The 21,473-nt window shown below is 48.4% G+C and overlaps 1 protein-coding gene across 3 annotated transcripts in view; it reads right to left on the bottom strand.

The window, feature by feature from the left end:
• Window positions 1-63: 63 nt before the first annotated feature.
• Window positions 64-21,473, bottom strand: part of RELB (RELB proto-oncogene, NF-kB subunit) — a 41,356-nt gene continuing 19,946 nt past the window's right edge. For all 3 annotated transcript variants that reach the window (XM_044306549.1, XM_044306547.1, XM_044306550.1), the window contains 9 exons: window positions 14,755-15,032; window positions 13,110-13,270; window positions 11,790-11,881; window positions 11,397-11,528; window positions 11,208-11,312; window positions 9,140-9,355; window positions 8,166-8,231; window positions 7,987-8,067; window positions 64-973 (listed from right to left, as the gene is read on the bottom strand). In XM_044306549.1, coding sequence (XP_044162484.1) covers window positions 681-973; window positions 7,987-8,067; window positions 8,166-8,231; window positions 9,140-9,355; window positions 11,208-11,312; window positions 11,397-11,528; window positions 11,790-11,881; window positions 13,110-13,270; window positions 14,755-15,032 — 1,424 coding nt within the window. In that variant the 3' untranslated portion in view covers window positions 64-680. The remainder of the gene's footprint in view (window positions 974-7,986; window positions 8,068-8,165; window positions 8,232-9,139; window positions 9,356-11,207; window positions 11,313-11,396; window positions 11,529-11,789; window positions 11,882-13,109; window positions 13,271-14,754; window positions 15,033-21,473) is intronic.

Genomic DNA, 21,473 nt, shown 5'->3' with positions numbered 1-21,473 from the left:
CACCACTTGTGGCCTTTCTTCTGCTAGGTGACTAACCTCAGACCACACACGTGTAACACAAGATGTTTTTAAAAATATGATCTTTATTAATATCTACATTAAATCTTAGTGCTTTGGCTTTTTTTTACATTTTTAATGGCTACTTACCGTATATCACAAACATGATTTCCAATACAAAAACCCTCTTCCCAATATGAAACATTTTTTTTTCCACCACCCTAGTGGTGACCACTTTGCAGCCATATTGTTAGATAGCGTGAAGTAACTGTGAATAAAGTGCACCCCCACCATCCTCCCGGACCACACTCCATTTATAGTCACCTACCATGGACGTCTGCCCCGCTAGCCTTTTATAGTGGTTTATACTCGTCAAGTCCAATAAACCATCCAATTTTCTTACATAGCGGAGCAGATGTAGTGGGGTGTTAATGCTGTCCCTACTCGTCTTGGTTAGCAGATAGACAATTAAGTTCTACATTTACGTTACGGCTCAAAAAATTATTCCTCTAAGTCCAATGTGGTGTCGTTCAGTGATCTTCTCTCCATTTAGGATGTGTCCACAACAACAAAAAAACGTTTTTAAGGTGCTTTTCTCACCACAGAGTCAAAAGCGTGGTGTCAGATGGGATCCCACTGGGTTCTCAAAGTGAAGTGCAGGATAATGAAATCCATTCATGAGGTCAGCAACCACCCATTCTTGAGTCTTCTGGGTAGGCACAATCTGACAACTGCCGGCCAGTGAGGGCAAGGCTGAGACCCACCACACTGGCTGTTTCTTCCTCCTCTGTACCAGGCAGAAAGTTCTCAAAGGCCATGTCTTCGGGTAAATCATCAATTTCCCCGGGTATCCATGAAATCAGTGCAGCAAAGTTTTCATCAGTATCTTCAATTTCATGGTGTGTAGGTTCACCGGCGCCCATTTGGTGCATGAGAGGTAAATAATCAAGGCCACAAAATGGTCCAGGGCTGAAATCTTAAAAAAATACACAAAAATCAGGATACAATATAAATAAGAAATATTAAACATATGCTGCAAGTAATATATCCAGTTATACTGGCTTTAACATGCTATCTGTCAATTCAGGAAAAGTATTGAAAGTTATCTCCTGCAGAGTTTAACGGGGCTCTCTGGGACTTATAGTGGACCTCCAACCACTATGCAGCTGCACAGCTCAGATGTCACCCTCACTCAGGGAAGATCTGGTCCTGCTCATACTCCCTGAGCTCTCCCATAAAGGATCGGGCAGAGCTGTACTGAATCGTCTGCATGATCATATCGAGGAACACGCAGCGCTTCCCTAGACTGCCAGGAATATTAACATGAAAAACTCTCTCTGCCTTAGACCACCAAGGATTCCTATCCACTTAACTGCCACAGACCACCAGGTATACTGACATTAACCCCTCAATGCCCTAGACCACCAAGAAATCTAACATTGAACCCCTTCACTGCCCAAGACCACAGTAATATTGCCATTAAGACTTTCACTGCCCTAGATCACCAGTTAGCTTACCCCATTCACTGCCCTAGACCACCAGGGATGTAGACAATAACCTTTACTTGCTAGACCAGGTTCTGTATCACTTGGCTTAGAGGCAGCAGTACCCAGGTCCCTAAATGCACCACTTTCTACATTATGAAGGCTCCGACTTTGAACTTCTTGTGTTTTAAGGCAAAAAAATCCTCTTTAATATGTTTCTAGGCCAGGGGCATACAAAGATGAGCCCATTGCAGAGTTTAATATGGTCTCACTAGTGAGATTTCTATCTTTTTATTAATATTCTTGAAATAATCTTTCAATTAAAGGGCATCTGTTAGCAGATCTGTACCCATCAAACTGGCTGACCTGCTGCATGTGCACTTGGCAGGTGAAGGCATCTGTGTTGGTCTCATGTTCATATGTGCGCACATTGCTGCTCTGTCTGCAACTGCAGCATCCTCTGCACTTTGACAGGGTCAGAAAGGAGTGGTAACTTGTACACTGCCTGGCCCTATCAATCAAAGTGCAGAGGGGGCAGCAGTTGCAGAGAGAGCAGAGTCTCTAGGTGTAACGGCAATGCCCCCGTTGCCCCTAGAGGTTCATTTGCATGTATGAAAAACTAGATTTTTGTACTTGCCATAAAATCTCTTTCTCTTCCATTCATTGGGGGACACAGACTTTGACCATGGGTATAGCTGTTGTCGCTAGGAGGCGGACACTAAGCACACAAAGTGTAGGAGAAGCCAGACACAAGAAAATCATACTATGTACAAACCCAGAACCACACAGGCCCGAAAAGGTCCTTAAACAAAAGAATGGGTGGGAGCTGTGTCCCCCAATGAGCGGAAGAGAAACAGATTTTACAGCAAGTACAAAAATCTAGTTTTCTCATCCGTCTCATTGGGGCACACAGGCTTTGACCATGGGACGTTACAGAGCAGTCCCCAAGGGTGGGCATAACAAGCAACCCTCCCGTCAATCAGAGAACCGCTGTCTGCAAAACTCTACGCCCCAGAGACGCGCCAGCAGACGCAAAGGTGTGCACTCTATAAAACTTGGAAAAAGTATGCAAAGACGACCAAGTAGCCGCCTCCACAACTGGAGGGCTGAAGCCCCGTGATGCACCACCCAAGAGGCCCCCAATGCCCGAGCCAAATGAGCAGTAACCCGGAAGAGCGGGGCCCGGTCCTTAACGCGGTACGCTTCCACAATAGCCAAACAAATCCACTGGGAAATGGAAGTCGATGACGCTGCGAGCCCTCGTCTCGGTCCCTGTGGAATCACGAACAGGGAATCTGTTTGCCAGAAAGATGCCGTCTGGGACAGATAGATCCGAACGGCTCATATTAAATTCAGGGTATGGAGCGCCTGCTCCCAAGGATGAGACTGGCCCGGACAAAATGAAGAGAGAATAATCTCCTCATTTAGATGGAATTCTGACACCACCTTCGGCAGGAAGGACTGCACAGGGCGAAAGACCACCTTATGCTGATGGAGGATGAGGAAGGGCGACCAACATGACAGAGCCGCAAGTACCGACACTGTACAGTTAGGAAGCACAGTGACACCTGCTACAAAAGGCTCAAACGGTGTAGACTGGAGAGCGTTGAGCACTAGATTAAGATCCCAAGGATCCAATGGAGGACGGAAAGGGGGTGCAGCATGCTCCACCCCCTGCAGAAAAGTCTGAACTGCCAAAAGGGAAGCTAAAAGGGAGAGCCGAGACTTGACCTTTGAGGGAGCTTAGAGCCAGCCCCAAGTCCATGCCCGACTGCAGGAAAGCCAAAAGTCGCGGCAAAGAAAAACGAACGGGAGACAGTTGTGGCTGCTCGCACTAACTAAAATAGGACTTCCAGGTCTGGTGGTAGATTCTAGAAGACGACGGCTTCCTGGCCCGAATCATAGTCTGGACCACCGCATTCGAAAAACCCAGAGTCTTCAGTACGGCGGCTTCAACAGCCATGTCGTTAAATGTAGCGACCCTAAATTCGGGTGAAAGATTGGCCCCTGCGACAGTAGGTCCTCCCGGAGAGGAAGGTGCCAAAGTTAGTCGGCGAGAAGGGCGACTAGGGACGCTTGCCACACCCTGCGGCATCTGCGGCCACAAGAATGACGGACAGTCCCTCGGACCTGATCTTCCAGAGAAGACGCAGAATGAGAGGAAGAGGCAGGAACACGTAAGGAAACGTTAACCGACTTCATGGCATCAGAGCGTCGCATGCCAGGACCATGGGGTCCCTGGACCACGCAATGAAGTCCTCGACCTTGTTGTTGAACCGTGAGGCCATGAGATCCACATCCGGCCGACCCTACCTCTCGCAGATGGCCTGAAAGACCTGCGGGTGAAGAGCCAACTTGCCAGGATCGAGACTCTCCCGGCTGAGGAAGTCTGCGATCCAGTTGTTGACGCCGGGTATGTGAACTGCCGACAGTGCCGGAACATGTTTCTCGGCCCAGCTGAGAATCAGCGCCGTCTCTGCCATGACTGCTGGGCTCTGGGTGCCTCTCTGGTGATTGATGTACGCCACCGCTGTGGAGTTGTCGGACTGAACCCGCACCGGACAACCCCTGACATGGTCGGCCCAATGTCGCAGAGAGAGCCGAATCGCCCTCAAATCCAGAACACTGATTGGAAGGGAGCGCTCCTCGCGTGGCCATACCTCTTGAACAGAGATATTTTCCAACACTGCCCCCCAACCCTTGAGGCTTGCGTCCGTTGTTATCGGAGAGACCATCCACCATCTGAGGGCCCGGCGCACTGGGGCAAGTAGACGCATTGGCCAATCCAAGGAGGCTGGGGAGCGATCCCAGCTGGACAAAATGGCTCGCTGAAGTGTTCTGGTATGGAATTGAGCATAGGGAACTGCTTCGAAGGCAGAGACCATGTACCCCAGAGCCTGCATGCAGTGACGAATGGGAACCAGAGCTGGCCGCAACAAGGGGAGAATCTGAAGACGGAGAGCGGATAGTTTTTCCGGAGGCTCCAGGGTGTCTAGAACAATGCTCAAGCTGTCCGCCGTCCCCTGGAACGAGGGACCCTTCACCAGGATGTCGTCTAAGTAAGGGATCGCCACGATTCCCCTGGCATGGAGCAGTGCCATGAATGCTGCCAGAACCTTCATAAAGACCCTGGGAGCCGTGGCCAGGAAGAACGGGAGGGCTACAAACCGGTAGTGAAATTGACCCACTGTGAACCGGAGAAACCTCTGATGACTGACGCATATGGGCACATGAAGATAAGTGTCCTTGATGTCTATCGAGGACAGGTACTCCCCTGGTTCCATGGACGCAATGACCAACCTCAGTGACTCCATCCAGAATCTGTGGATGCAAAGGAAACGGTTGAGAGCCTTGAGGTCCAGAATGGGACGGACCGTCCCGTCTTTATTGGGAATCACAAAGAGATTGGAGTAAAACCCCTGAAAACGGTCTTGCACAGGAACCGGAACAATCACACCTTGTTGCAGCAGCGCACGAATTGCCAGAAAAAAAGGAATCTGCGGCTGAGGGAGAGGCCGGAGGAGACGACCGAAAAAAACGGGATGGAGGGGAGGATTTGAAATCCAGCTTGTAGCCCTCTGCAATGACCTCCCTCACCCACGCATCGGAGATGTGAGCAAGCCAAACATGCCGAAACACATGAAGCCGACCGCCCACCCGAACGGAGGGCGCTGGGAGTTGCCCGTCTTGCAGCGGAGTTCTTAGGGTTAAAGGACTTGGTGCTGGTAAAGGGGAGGGCCGTCAGGGTCTGCTTTGAAGCATTATCTGCCGCCCAGCAGAAGAGCCATAGGGTACGGCGAATAGCCACCAACAGGGCTGACGAGCGAGTCATAAACCTGGCCGCGTGCAAAGATGCTTCACAAATATATGCACTGGCATGCGAGAGCTGCAGTCCCTGGGTGGGAGTGCAGGCAGTTTTACGGACTGCCTGAAGCTTCCCGCTAAAAAAGTAAAGAAGAAAACAAAAAAATCAGCAGACCTGCAACGCAGGGAGGTCTGCCTTCTACAGACACTAAGCTAAAACTAATTATCTTGGTCACTGTAGGAAGGGTATAGCTGAAGAGGAAGGAGCTTACACTTTGTGTGCTTAGTGTTCGCCTCCTAGCGCCAACAGCTATACCTATGGTCAAAGCCTGTGTCCCCCAATGACACTCAGCAGTGCGGGCACATATGAACATGGGACTAACACAGATGCCTTCAGCTGCCAATGCACATGGAACAGGGCAGCCAGTGTCATAGGTACAAAGCTGCTGACAGATGCCCTATCAAAAAAAAAAAAAAAAAAAGCAGCCCTGGCCCCATAGAAGTAAATAAGGGTTTCAGTGAAAAACGAAGCAAGTGCGGATGCAATGCGTTTTTCACTGATGGTTGCTAGGAGATGTTGTTTGTAAACCTTCAGTTTTTTATCACGCGTGTGAAAAACGCATCAAAACGCATTGCACTCGCACGGAAAAAACTGAACGCAATTGCAGACAAAACGGACTGAACTTGCTTGCAAAATGGTGCGAGTTTCACTGAACGCATGCTGACCTAATCCGTCACTCTTGTGTGAAAGAGGCCTAAATCTGAAACATGAACACAGTAAGGCCCCTTTCACACGGGTAAGTTTTCCGCACGGGTGCATTTGCACCCGCACTGAATCCAGACATATTCATATCAATGGGGCTGTTCAGATGAGCAGTGATTTTCACGCATCACTTGAGCGTTGCGTGAGAATCGCAGCATGCTCTATATTGTGCGTTTTTCACGCAACGTAGGCCCCATAGAAATGAATTGGGGTGCATGAAAATCGCAAGCATCCGAGAATGCGGTGCGATTTTCAAGCATGGTTGCTAGGAGATGATAGGGATGAGCAACCTCATTAAAGTCTAATCACTGTAGTATTTTCGCCTTATAACATGGTTATAAGGGAAAATAATAGCATTCTTAATACAGAATGCTTACAAAAATGTGGCTTGAGAGGTTAAAAATAAAATAAAAAATTAACTCACTTGATCGCACAGCCGGCATCGTCTTCTTTCTTCTTCTTTCAGGAACTGCAAAAGGACCTTTGATGACGTAATCGCGCTCACCACTTCATCAAAGGTCCTTTTGCAGGTCCTGAAAGAAGAAGAAAGAAGACGATGCCGGCTGCGCGAAGAGGATGAGGCGAGTTAATATTTTTTTAAACCCCTAAAGCCACATTATACTATGCATTCTGTATTCAGAATGCTATTATTTTCCCTTATAACCATGTTATAAGGGAAAATAATAAAATGAATAGAACACAAAACCCAAACTTCAGTGAAGAAGTCTGGGTTCGGGTCTGGGTACCACATTCAGTTTTTTCTCACGCGCGTGCAAAACGCATTGCACTCGCGTGGAAAAAACTGAACATCGGAACGCAATCGCAGTCAAAACTGACTGCAATTGCGTGTCTATCGCGCGGGTTTCCCGCAAGGCAAACGCGACGCATCCGGAGCAAATAATCCAGGACGCCTGTGTGAAAGAGGCCTAACACAAGAGCTTACAATCTAATTCTCAAAATATGGGTCCAATGCGTTGCCCTATAGTGCACTCCATGTGCAAATACATCCTGGTGGAAATACGGGTGTGAATAACTACATTTACTCAACTCTCAACTGCAGTGTCACATCTGTTGGCCAAGAGTGTCTCTCGCTCTGGAGGACCTGTTCTGCCCTACATTACACAGACGGCCCGCGGATGCTAGCGGGCACTGTGTAATGATTCATTTTCCCTGTGGTGGCGCTCCAGGTTCCCCCCCCACAGATGATCGCTGGGGGTCCCAGGAGGAGGACTCTTCTTACAAATAAGGATTGTGCAAAGTGAAAAACAAGATCATGTGCCAATTCCCCATGTAGGTGGAACTGCTTAAATCAGGCCTCGAAAAATGTCCTGTATCTAACAAGAGATTCACAGATTGGGTTCGGTCCCCCCCATCCAAGGCCCCCGCCACCAATATTTTTGGTTATTTTCAGTTATGCTGCCCTCTGCTGGTAGCTGTGAGTATAACCCCTTCAGTGCTTTTTACAGTAGTGTTCACTCTCAGCTCAAGAGTATGAGAATGACCCATATTTAGACAAGATCTGTCTGACTGCAGAGCTTTTCTGTAACTAGTATTAAAAAATATGCTGCCCATACATTGCAGAACATTTTGGGGCCCTGGGTTGAGAACCAGAGCAGTAGTAGAAGTACCGGACCCTCGCTGTGCTGACGGTAACCATGGCATAGTGCTCGTCTAGGACAGGGATGCCCCACCTGCTGCCCTCCAGCTGTTGCAAAACTACAACTCCCAGCATGCCTGGACAGCATAAAGCTATTAGGGCATGCTGGGAGTTGTAGTTTTGCAACAGCTGGAGAGTCGCAGGTTGAGCCTCCCTGGTCTGCGACATCTCTCCTTAATCATTGACCTTAGTGAGCCTTGTCACCGCATAAGAAGCATTATATTGCACGAAGGACATCAGTGCGTTGAACGTGTCTATATGGCGGTACATAAGGACTGTACCTGAAATGGTGTTAATGGTGTTGCAGTGTTCCCGGAAGTCAGGTATGGCTTTCTTCCTTTTACTTTCAATCCCGTGCGGATCTGCAAAAAAAATATAAAAATGTGAAAAAAATTCAGACAATATCGTCAATCTCCGTGCAGTTCAAAACTTTGATCTTGTAAATGGTCATGGTACTTACCCAGGCCATTAAGATCTTCAAAGGGAGAAGAGAGACAGGGCCGCCTCTTGCGTAATCCAAAGGAATCTGTGGGAAAAGATTACCAAGACTATGGGAAGATGCATAAGACTGGTAGAAGTCTGTGACCTGCGCAGGAGCAGCATGTGACAGAGATCAGCCCTGCGGCTGTGGTGTGCATGTAGATGGGACGTCACGCTACCCGTCCAGAGGAGACAGTAGCTCATGGATGGATCCAGAGCATTCATACCATGGGAGATTTTATTTTTATTTTTTAAACTTTGGCCCCATCCTCAGCCTATTGACCACTTTAAAACATAAAATTCTGGTTGCCTGCCACTAGAGGGAGCCGTCTGCATACTATTTACACGCTAAACCCAATATTAAAGGGGTTGTGTCCGACACTGGTGGCATATCGCTAGGATATGCCACCAATGTCAGATAGATGCGGGTCTCACCTCTGGAGCCCGCACCCATCTACAGAACGGGATGCTGAAAATGAATGGCGAGCAGTCGCACATGCACGGCCGCCTTCCAATCATTCATAGGGAAAGCTAAAAATAGCCAAGCGTGCTCGTTTGGCGATTTTTTGTAACTCCCATAGGATTAATGAAGAGCATGCTGGGCATGCGTTCTGGAGATAGGTGCAGGTCTCAGAGGCGGGACCCGCACCTATCCAACTTCAACGGCAAATCCTAGTGATATGCCATCAAAGTCTGAGAGGACACAATAGTATGCAGTACGATTCAAAGCTCCCTCTCCTGTTGTCTGCTGTATACTGTGGATGCATTGAATTCAGTGGTGTATGCAGTAGGCTCCTAAGCCCCCTCTAGTGGTGACTGCTGCATACTGTTTATCCACTTAGAGAGGACCTGTCACCGCTCCTGACATGCCTGTTTTAATAGCTACATGCATTCCCCATGTAATAACAATTCTGGACCTCTGATGACCCAGATATCCTTTTGGTATTTGCTTACCGCTGCTACGCGGCATGTATGTGAAGATCATCCCCTCGCTGCGGATCCCGTCTGTGATCCTCTGGAGACACACTTGGACAGGAGCTGGGTCTCTTATTTGCAGATCATGGTAAGGAGGCGTCTTCAGGACTATGGCGATCTGTCTGTGTACATCCGCCTGCGAGAAATCGGCACGTGCTTCCCATTTACCTTCCAAGAACATAACCTGGATGTCCTCTAAGCGAAGAAAGGAGGCAACTGTCAACTGCACATACAAGGGTTAATGGCTATGAACACCTACGGGGCATTTTTTTTTTAAAGTATGATTGCATTTTACTCATTTTGGGCTAAAAATCATGTTTTCAATTGGTCTTTATTAAAAATGTTTGTCGTTTCTGAGATACAGGTGTTAAAAATCAGTCTGTTTGCAAACTATCACTTTCTGTTTTCTTTGAATCCAGGGATCTGAGGGATCATGTGTAGCCCCTATCTCTGTTCTCCTGACCTCAAAATTACTCATTATATGACATAAATATACGTTTTTATGTAGTCAGAAGATCAGAGATAAGAGCTACACATGAGCCATCAGATGATGGGAATAAAAAAATAAAAAGTGACAGCTTGCTAACTGATTTTTAACCCTTGTAGCTCATAAACAGCCAAACATTTTTAATAAAGAAAAATATTTTTAGCCCAAAATGAGTCAAATGGAAAAAATACCCCCGAAGTTGAACATTGCCTATGGACAAGAAAACATATATTGATTGGAATGGCCCTTTTGCTTAGAATATTTTGTTACAGAGGACCTGTCCCCTCTCTTGCCATGTGTGTTCTAGTAGTTCTAGTAACAACTTGCATTCCCCATGTAATAAGGAGTATCTATTCCTATGACTCTATGATGTGCCATTCCTGTATTATTCCTGCTAGAAGTTATGCATGAATTATTATCAGTTTGCAATGAAGGTCCAGATGGGTGTTACAAGTTGGGGGGGGGGGGGGGGTGTCCCTACACAGTCTGACATTATCCAATCAGAGCTGCCGATGTCATACAGTGCAGAGACATCCACCCCAACTGGTAACACCCATCTGGACCTTCACTGCACGTTGCTGGCAATTGATTTATAACTACTAGCAGGAATAATAAAGGAATAGCACATCATAGAGTCGTAAGAATTGTTATTACATGGGGAATGCAAACTAAACTAAAAACAGACATGTCAGGAGAGGTGACAGTTCCTCTTCAAGGTGGCCACACACCTGCTGGCTGACAGCTATCCCTCCCGACATCCCCACACACATACATGCTCAGGTTCGGCCAAGAGCCCCCTAGAGGGAAGCTGCTACCAGACTGCTCTGAAGGTGTCTTATCACCCTTGAGAACAAAGGACGTTACATTTCAACATGCCTGATCTTTTTTCCCCAACATCTGCTTTAGATTTCAATTTGGAGGAATCACAAAGAGGTCTGAGCCATTTGTGTAAATTAAAAGGCATCTGTCAGCAGTTTTGTCCCTATGAAACTGGTTGACCTGTTACATGTGCGCTTGGCAGCTGAAGACATCTGTGTTGGTCCCATGTCCATATGTGCCCGCATTACTGAGAAATATGAAGTTTTAATATATGCAAATGAGCCTCTAGGAGCAACGGGGGCGTTGTCATTACACCTAGAGGCTCTGCTCTCTCTGCAATTGCTGTGTCCTCCGCACTTTGATGGACAGGACCTGGTGTGATGATGTTTTCCCTGCCTGTTCCTGTCAAAGTGGAGGGCACGGCATTGCAGTGACAGCCGAACCTCTAGGTGTAATGGTAACGCCCCAAAGGCTCATTTGCATATAATAAAACATAATCTTTCGGACACATATGACCACGGGACCAACACAGATGCCTTCAGCTGCCAAGCGCACATGTAACAGGTCAGTCAGTGTCATAGGTACAAATCCTGAGATCACAGCCTCGTTACACGTATATCTAACATAACAGAGGGTCACCAACCCGATTTACTCCGGACCTGTACATTCATTGTCATGAAGCAGAGCTATAGACCCCGACAACAAATGGATCTCCCAGGATCCTGTGTGCCGATGTCTCACCTTTCTGCACCTTGTCACACAGGATATAAATCTCCTCTCCACCGTCACAACGGCCGTGATCTTTATTCATCCGGCAGATCTTCAGTTCCGACGTGTTCGTGGATTCTGGGTGGGGTGAAGACGGATGGAACAGTTTAGCGCTGATACAAGACGACAATGGGGCGGCCGATGACTTAGCGGGATGCTTACTTTTATCATACACCGGCTCTGACAGCACAGGCCCGATAGGTATACGCTGCCCGGCCCCCGTGGTATACCAGGCTTGGAAGCAGAGCCTGACCACATTCAGATCCACCTCTTCATGGTGCCGCCACATGCCAGCTATGGAGGGGAGGACAGTAAGTGTATACGGAAGCCATGATGTTCACTATCAATCAATAATAGATATAGATCAGCGGCTAAACACTGAGAAGATGGAGACGGGTGGTTTGGATCCATGCGTATAGTGTGAATACAGGTACATCACACAGCAACGCGCCAGTCCGTGTCCTCGTATAACAATGGCAGCCGAGGCTCTAGAAAATTGAAGAAGATCACACAACTGACTACACCTTCCTTCACGACCTGGTAGTCGGGACTCACCACTGTATGGATCTATGCCCAAATTTAGTCTGGCCTTGACAGATGTCTCAATTTCCTTCTTCCGAACACACTGGATGCCCAGATTGCTAAAGCTGGAGGAAGAAAGATTTTAAAAAAATTACTTGGCTCAAAACACAACGCGGAAAGTGTACACAAAGTATCGTAGGGTTAAAGGGAATGTGTCATCAGAAAATGACCTATTGTTTAAATCATGTTTTCATGTCAAACATATTTTTAAAGAACTTTTGGTGGTTACTTTTTAATTGTCCATGTCAATATGTATAGTAAAAAAACAATCCTAAAATCCTGCAGTTTTCACGTTGGCTACTAAGAATAATAATAGGCGCCACTTCTTGGTCTGTACATATCACTTTACTGCAGTTATCTGCTTATCATTACAGGCAGGATTACAATGACTAGAGAGATAAAATAAAAAGAAAGAAAGGTATAAGGCTACTTTCACACTTGCGTTCGGGGCTCCGCTTGTGAGTTCCGTTTGAAGGCTCTCACAAGCGGCCCCGAACGGATCCGTCCAGCCCTAATGCATTCTGAGTGGATGCGGATCCACTCAGAATGCATCAGTCTGGCACCGTTTGTCCTCCGCTCAGCAGGCGGACACCTGAACGCTGCTTGCAGCGTTCGGGTGTCCGCCTGGCCGTGCGGAGGCAAACTGATCCGTCCAGAGTTACAATGTAAGTCAATGGGGACGGATCCGTTTGAAGTTGACACAGTATGGCTCAATTTTCAAACGGATGTGTCCCCCATTGACTTTCAATGTAAAGTCAAAACGGATACGTTTGCACTATCATGAAAAAAAATAAAATAATTTTTGTTCATGGTAATGCAAACGGATCCGTTCTGAACGGATCTAAGCGTTTGCATTATAGGTGCGGATCCGTCTGTGCAGACACCAGACGGATCCGCTCCGAACGCAAGTGTGAAAGTAGCCTAATATAACACAATAGGTGATATTGCAGCTTATCTACTCCCTCTTCACTCCGCAAGAGATGGGACATGTCCTATATTTTGGTGTAGGTTGCGGATCGTGGACCCATTCAAGTCAGTGGGACTTTCACCAAACTTTTTATGTTATAGCTAGGCTTGAGCGAATTGACCTTCGGATCAAGGATCCGAAGTCGATCCGTTCAAATACTTACAATGCAAAGTTCACACAGCCGATACCCGTATTTTGCAGACCCACTGTTTGCGGTCCGCAACACGGGCACGGCGGCCATACGGTCGTGTGAATGGGGCCTTAGTGAGGGAGTCCCCCCTTAAACATAAGCATCACTCTGCCGCCAGAGCATTAGGTTCGCTCACCTATGATGGACTTGTCCTTCATCAGGATGCAGCGTAATCTCACAGATCCCATCATGGCAATCCTTACCCACCAGGCCGTGTGGGTGGATACGATACGGAGGGTCTTTCCAAACGAGGCAGACGCTGACTTTAACATCATTAATTCCCTCGCAGTTGATTAGCTAGAAGAGACGAGACAGGTAACCGGTAAGACAAGGCCGGGAGGATCGGGAACCTCAGGTACTTTCCATGGGAGGTAAAGCCATAAATACAATTAATATTCCAGCAATGCACACAAGACACGGCACACCTGTGTACTCATCAAATAGAAGCCTAGACTGCACATCACAACCACCTCCATTACAACAACATCCTGCGCCATAAAACTGCCAGGCTGGGGCATAACGCCAAGTGAGCAGCGGCTGCCAACCACTGCAGAGGATGAATGCAGGGCATGGGGATTGGGAGTGCTGCCATCGTTGATGCATTTACATTGGATAGGACGACACCCTACTGAGGGGATTACCAAACAAAATCACAGGTTACCCTGTGATTCTCCAGCTGCTGCTGCCCTCACTTGCCACTATCCTCCAAACATGGCTCTTCAGCACATGTAGATGTCATCACTCTGCACAAGCGCTGAGCCAAGGACCATGGGGTCATGTAACCCTAATTTGAGAACATCTGCCACTAAATCTACATGCGCTCGTGAATGTTCCTCTTAGTTTGCATAGTATTTCACTTTTTAAAGCAGCAGTTTGTGCTCCTGAGCTGCTCCTCTTTCAGTAACTTGCAGAATGCCAGCCGCTATAACCAGCCATTAGTGTGGTCTCATAGTGTGCAGAGATCCCTGCGCTGCCCTCTAGCCTCTTTCACACTCGCGGCAAATCAGGTACTGCTAAGGTACGCCGGATCCGGCATAGCCGGACAGTGCCGCGCGCACACCAGACACCATTGACTATAGGAGGATCTGGACCCTTCCTGGCAAAAATGCTGCGATTCTGCTGGACAAAAATCGCTGCACGCAGCAGTATTTGTGCAGCCGAGTCCCGGCATTTATTCTGGGTAGTCGCCGGATCCCATTATAGTCAATGAGACCCAGGGAGCACGCGGCACTATCTGGCTATGCCAGCTGCGGAGAACCCTGGCAGGCTGTTTTCTGCTGGAACAGCCTGTTCGATTGACTTTGCCGAGAGTGTGAACGTAGCCTAAGTAGTCACCCTGTAGGGTTTCCATTCATTTCAGTGGAGAGGCAGTCACTCACGGCCTGGGAGCACACAGCTATAATAATTTGCTGAGATGCAATTTTGAAAATGTTCTGCATTTTAAGGGTACGTTCAAAGTGGAAATGCAACAGATTTTCCATTTTCGTTTGCGGATAGAAAATTTGTTACCAAACGCATCTGCGGCAAAGTAGATGAGATGTTAAAAAAAAATCTTATCCACATGCCTCGGGGGGAAAAAAATATTCTACAAGAAAATTGACCTGCGGATTTTAAGTCTATTGATTTTTCCCATGACAAGATCAGTAGGGAATGCAGATTTTGCAGTAAATACTCCGTGACCTTTTTTTCCAGCCCGTGTTGATGTCCATGAATAGTTTCCACAATCTACAAGAAATGTCAGCAAATAAAGTCAATCAAGACCCAGGAACAAATATCCTTACCGCAATGGCCGGAAGCGTCTTGCTGTGTTCCGTGCTGCTTTCTCCCAGGATACTGCCCGCTGACCTCCCCTCACACTGGTACCGGAACCGCATCCCTCGCTGTTTCGGCTGTTCTGTAATAATTAATTTTGGTGCTGGAGCGCCCTGGCATGCGGCCCAGTTTTGGGTGGCAGGTTCCACTGGGGATGTCCATGGGGCAACAGTGACTGTGCTGAGGATGCTGGGTTCACGTGCCCATGTGGGTCCAGAATCAGCATTAATGTAATCCATGACTTCTTCTACAAAAGGGGAGAAAAACAAATGCACCCGATGCTATAACATAGGTCATGATATAAGCTTAGGAGTCACACCACCTGGCTGGGGACATGTTGCTTGCCTGCATTCATTATAACTCATAATGCCCATGTTATGCCCTAAACAACATAATCAAAGAAAGGGACAAGTCTCTGATGGATGGACACAGATGGGAGTGCACCTACCGCCATCCAACAGTAATGGTGCCCCCCCCCCCAGTCCTGACATTATGATGTGCAGTTATCAGAGGGCAAATAATAAAAAGCTACAGAAAGTACAGTATTTTCCGCTTTATAAGACACACTCTCCCGTTTTACAAAGCGAATACTAGTGGGCGCTTCGTTATGGAAGTGCTCATTAGTATGCAGGATGCTCGTGGAGCGGTGACTGTATCGCTGTACTCACTGCTCCCTGGTCTTTCTCTGGGCACTGCACTATCCTGACTGCGCACAGTGTCAAGACGTAGTGCATGCACTATGACCTGAAGTTGTACGCAGTCAGGTCACATTGTGGCGCGGGCCGGGTAAAGGGCTAGGAGCAATGAGTGCAGGAGAGAACCTCGGATTTACAGAGTGGCGGTGGAGCAGGAGAGGTCAGTTGATGTATTTTATCTCTGATGGGGGTCTGGTCTGAGGTCTGACATAGGGATCTGATGTGAGGTCTGATGTTGTGGTCTGATCAGAGTCTGACATTGGGGGGGTGGGGGGTGATCTGATGGGGGAGCTGATTTGAGGTCTGATCTGAGGTCTGAAGTAGGGGTCTGATTTGAGGTCTGAAGTTGGAGGCTGATTTGAGGTCTGACATAGGGATCTGATGTGAGGTCTGATGTTGTGGTCTGATCAGAATCCAACATGGGGGGGGGGGGGGTGATCTCATGGAGGAGCTGATTTGAGGTCTGACATGGGGGTCTGATCTGAGGTCTGAAGTAGGGGTCTGATTTGAGGTCTGAAGTGGGGGTCTGATTTGAGGTCTGACATGGGGGTCTGATCTGATATGGGGGTCTGATTTGAGGTCTGACATAGGGATCTGATGTGAGGTCTGATCAGAGTCCGACATGGGGGGGGGGGGGGTGATCTGATGGGGGAGCTGATTTGAGGTCTGACATTGGGGTCTGATCTGAGGTCTGAAGTGGGGGTCTGATTTGAGGTCTGACATAGGGATCTGATGTGAGGTCTGATGTTGTGGTCTGATCAGAATCCGACATGGGGGGGGGGATCTGATGGGGGAGCTGATTTGAGGTCTGACATGGGGTCTGATCTGAGGTCTGATTTGAGGTCTGACATGGGGGTCTGATCTGATATGGGGGTCTGATTTGAGGTCTGACATAGGGATCTGATGTGAGGTCTGATCAGAATCCGACATGGGGGGGTGATCTGATGGGGGAGCTGATTTGAGGTCTGAAATGGGGGGTCTGATCTGAGGTCTGAAGTGGGGGTCTGATTTGAGGTCTGACATGGGGATCTGATCTGATATGGGGGTCTGATGTGGGGGTCTGATTTGAGGTCTGACGTGGGAGTCTAATCTAAGGTCTGATCTGAGGTCTGATCTGGGAATCTGATGAAGATTGGGGGTCTAATTTGGGGCCTGATGAAGATTGGGAGTCTGTTCCGAGGTTTGATGGAAAATATTTTTCCTTATTTTCCTCCTAAAACCTAGTTGCATCTTGTAACACAGAAAACATGATATATTGGAAAAGCATCACTTTCCATTATCCAATAAATCTGCTTTATTTGATGAACTTTGTGTCCTCCCTCAATGCAAATAATTTAGGCTTGTTTTTCACCAGCGAGGAAGATGAGGTCAAATTAACATTCTTAGATCTATCTATCAGTGTGGGTCCGGACAGGAAGATTAAGACTAAAATGCTTAGGAAACCCCCACGGCCACCAACACGCTTCTTAGGTGGGAAAGTAGCCACCCGCTGCCGATAAAACTTGCTATTCCGAAAGGGCAGTATTTATGCGGCAGACGAAACTGCTCAGAGTGGACGGATTTCAAAACAGCTGCAATGGAACTACAGGCCAGGTTTAGACAGAGGCAGTGGCGCACCTACAGGGGGGGTCCAGCGGGTCTGGACCCCCCCTAGAACAACCAGCCCAAATTTTTTTTTTTCATCCTCCAGGGCCGCACCACAGGCGGCGCGGCCCTGGATGTAAATTGCGGGCATTTGCGGCGGCGGCGGTGGTGGGGGGCCGTAGGAGATGAGCGCTTCCATTGTGGAAGCGCTCATCTCCATATCTAATGCATCTATATCGCTGTCCTTAGGACAGCGATATAGATGCCTGTGCTGCGGCAGAGCAGGGGAGGGAGAGGCGTGTCCCTCCCCTGTTCTTCTGATAGGCCGCAGGCACTAATGCCTGCAGTCTATCAGAGGCCGGCTCTAGCAGCGCGATGACGTCATCATCGCGCTGCCTGAGCCGGGCAGCACACAGCAGGAACACAGACCGGAAGAGGCTGCTGGAGGTAAGTATCAGTGTTTTTTTTTTGTTGTTGTTTTTTTGGAGGGGGGGAGCTGGCACTATGGGGGCACCAAAGGGGAGCTGGCACTATGGGGGCACCAAAGGGGAGCTGGCACTATGGGGGCACCAAAGGGGAGCTGGCACTATGGGGGCACTAAAGGAGAGCTGGCACTATGGGGGCACTAAAGGGGAGAACGGCACTATGGGGGCACCAAAGGGGAGCTGGCACTATGGGGGCACTAAAGAAGAGCTGGCACTATGGGGGCACTAAAGGGGAGAACGGCACTATAGGGGCACTAAAGGGGAGCTGGCACTATGGGGGCACTAAAGGGGAGCTGGCACTATGGGGGCACTAAAGGGGAGAACGGCACTATGGGGGCACTAAAGGGGAGCTGGCACTATGGGGGCACTAAAGGGGAGAACGGCACTATGGGGGCACTGAAGGGGAGCTGGCACTATGGGGGCACTAAAGGGGAGAACGGCACTATGGGGGCACTAAAGGGGAGCTGGCACTATGGGGGCACTAAAGGGGAGAACGGCACTATGGGGGCACTAAAGGGGAGCTGGCACTATGGGGGCACTAAAGGGGAGCTGGCACTATGGGGGCACTAAAGGGGAGAACAGCACTATGGGGGCACTAAAGGGGAGCTGGCACTATGGGGGCACAAAAGGGGAGAATGGCACTATGGGGGCACTAAAGGGGAGCTGGCACTATGGGGGCACTAAAAGGGAGAACGGCACTATGGGGGCACTAAAGGGGAGAACGGCACTATGGGGGCACTAAAGGGGAGAACGGCACTATGGGGGCACTAAAGGGGAGAACGGCACTATGGGGGCACTAAAGGGGAGAACGGCACTATGGGGGCACTAAAAGGGAGAACGGCACTATGGGGGCACTAAAGGGGAGAACGGCACTATGGGGGCACTAAAGGGGAGAACGGCACTATGGGGGCACTAAAGGGGAGAACGGCACTATGGGGGCACTAAAGGGGAGCTGGCACTATGGGGGCACTAAAGGGGAGAACGGCACTATGGGGGCACTAAAGGGGAGAACGGCACTATGGAGCATCTGGTGGTACTTTTTTTTTGGGTGGTACTTCTTACTGGCACATTATGGGGGAGAGGAGCACTATGGGGCATCTGGTGGCACTATAGGGGCATTATTTGGGGGCACTAAGGGGAAGTGGGGGCTCTAAAGGGGCCTTTATTCTTATTGGCACATTATGGGGGCATTATGGCATCTGGTGGCACTAAGGGGGCATTTTTTACTGGCACATTATGGTAGGCACTATGGGGGAGAGGAGCACTATTGGGGCATATGGTGGCACTTAGAAGGGGCATTTTTTACTGGCATATTATGGGGGACACTATGGGGAAGGGGGAGAGGAGCACTATGAGGGCATTTACTGGGGCACTATATAGGGGTATTTTATACTGGCATACATTATGGGGACATTAGCTCAACAGCGGGCACTAAGCGGGGGTATTTCATGTACTGTCATATTGTAGGGAGAATTATTAGTACTAGGAGGTATTATGCGGAGCTTTGCTAATACTGGGGGGCTATGAGGAACATGATTACTAGTATGGGCACTATAGGGGCATTATTACTACTAAGTGTGCTCTGGCAGAGAATTATTTCTATTTTGGGGAGCCCTGTTACTTTGGGGGCACCCTGCCACGTTTCAGCTTAGCACAATAATTTTTGGGGGACATTATCTTTATACTATTAGTGTCTGGGCGCAGTTATTTTTTTAGAGCACTGTGTGCCAATAATTATTGAAGGGGGCACTATCTGTGTGGTAGTAGTATTTCCAGGGGGACTGTTTCTGCAGTATAGTATTGGGAGCACAGCGGGCACAGTATTGGGGCACTATCTGTGTGGTAGCAGTATTGCCAGGGGGACTGTTTCTGCAGTATAGTATTGGGGGCACAGCGGGCACAGTATTGGGGGTGGCAGGAAAGGGTGTTCAGAAGATGTGAAGATGATGGAAATGTGGGAAACTAATGTCTGTTTGTTAATCTCTGCAGAGACGGGAGATGGCTGAAAAATCATCATGGCGGTCTGGTCTGAATGGAGAAGATGAGGAAAGAGAACGTCTACAACAAAGGTGACATCACTGGATGTAAGAGGTATGAGGCGCTATGTAGGAGAGGAGATGCTCCGGGTCCTTCCGCTGCCATTTGCAGAAGGAGGATTCAGAGCTGGGGGGACGGCCAAAGGGGGCAGCAGTCCACGGGCGGGTGGCAGATGGTGGGGGGGCCACAGGCCTTGAGCAGGATCGGGGGAGGGAGGAGAGCGGAGGAGCTTTCTGGCTGTAGCCTGCTGTTTATTGTATAATGTGAAGCAGGCAGTGCAGCCAGGACAGACCCTCCCCCTCTCTCCATATGGTGTGTAGAGACAGGCCGCAACTATGTCAGCTGTACAGTGTTTGTTGGGAGTGGCCTATTATATGTAGGAGGGGCTTTTAATAATGGGCAGGGCCAAAAAATTATTGATTTCCTGCTGAGCTTTTAGGATCGCCAAGTAAAAGAATCAGCACAACACACTACACCCCCTCCCTGCAGTTTTAAATATAAAAAATTGAATTAGCACAGCACACTACACATCCCACATTTTTTTGCCTTTCGGACCCCCCCTAGACAAAATTCCTGGGTGCTCCCCTGGACAGAGGGGTTATCCGAATGTACCCGAGGCAGGCATTTCGTCATGCAGCGGCCTGTAATAGAGAGAACCTCTGCATCCCAGGAGTCGCACAAACAATGATTCTAAAATTAGGATCATTGGTACCTTTGATGAGGCAGATGAAGAAATACGTACAGTTTTGAAAGACCACTGGGGTATATCGAGATCAGACCCTGACATAGGCCATCTTGTTGGGGAATATCCCCTTATTACTTATCGACGTGGGGGCAACCTCAGGGATAAGTTAGTGCATAGTGCGTTCTCTACTCCAGAATCTTCCACATGGCTGTCTAAAAAACCGTCTGGGACATTCAAGTGCAGCGGGTGTGTGGCGTGTAAGGCGATTAAAAAGGGGAACACCATCACCAGCAGTGTCAATAAGAGGAGCTACAAGATCAGATCCTTTATACACTGTAAAACTATTGGAGTCGTGTATGTTGCAACACGCACATGCAGCCTACAGTACGTAGGAAAAACATAGCGAGAATTCAGACGACGGATAGGCAAGCATTTACGCCACATCGAAAATAAAGCCGACACTCCTATAGCCCAGCATGTGGCCTCATGTCATCAGGACATGCCAAATTGCATCAGTTTTCAGGGCAAAGAACACATCAGAGCATCTCCCAGAGGGGGGATATCGATAATCTTCTCCTGCATAAGGAGGCCCAGTGGACGTTCACCCTCCAAATGGTGAAACCAATTAATTTATATCCTATGCCTGTTTTATATAATGATGCGGGCCCTGTTCTTAGTGGTCCTGTGCAGAATAGGACCGCTTTGATATTTACAGTGGATATAAAAGTCTACACACCCCTGTTACAATGTCAGGTTTCTGTGCTGTAAAAAAAAAAATGAGACAAAGATAAATCATGTCAGAACTTTTTCCACCTTTTTGTGACCTATAAACTGTACCACTCAAGTGAAAAACAAACTGAAATCTTTTAGGTGGAGGGAAGAAAAAAATATAAAAATAAAATAATGTGGTTGCATAAGTGTGCACACCCTTTTATAACTATAGCTGTGTTCACAATTAAGCAATCACATTCAAAATCATGTTAAATAGGAGTCAGCATACACCGGCCATCAGAGGTCGCAATAACGCCTGTACAAGCGTCATAGACGCGTCTTCGGGCGATTTTACTCCTTGAAAAAAGTCTAAGGCGTACCAATACGCCTTAGACTTTCCCTGCCTTTCATCAGCGCAGTGAGCGGCACAGGCAGCGCAGCGATGCTGCCTGTGCCTGAAATGACCAATAACAAAGCTCCTTACAGCAAGG

Source organism: Bufo gargarizans, chromosome 9, assembly GCF_014858855.1.
Source record: "Bufo gargarizans isolate SCDJY-AF-19 chromosome 9, ASM1485885v1, whole genome shotgun sequence".
NCBI classification, from domain to species: domain Eukaryota; kingdom Metazoa; phylum Chordata; class Amphibia; order Anura; family Bufonidae; genus Bufo; species Bufo gargarizans.
Note: the sequence above shows the minus strand (reverse complement) of the source record. Positions and strands in the feature narration are given on the sequence as shown.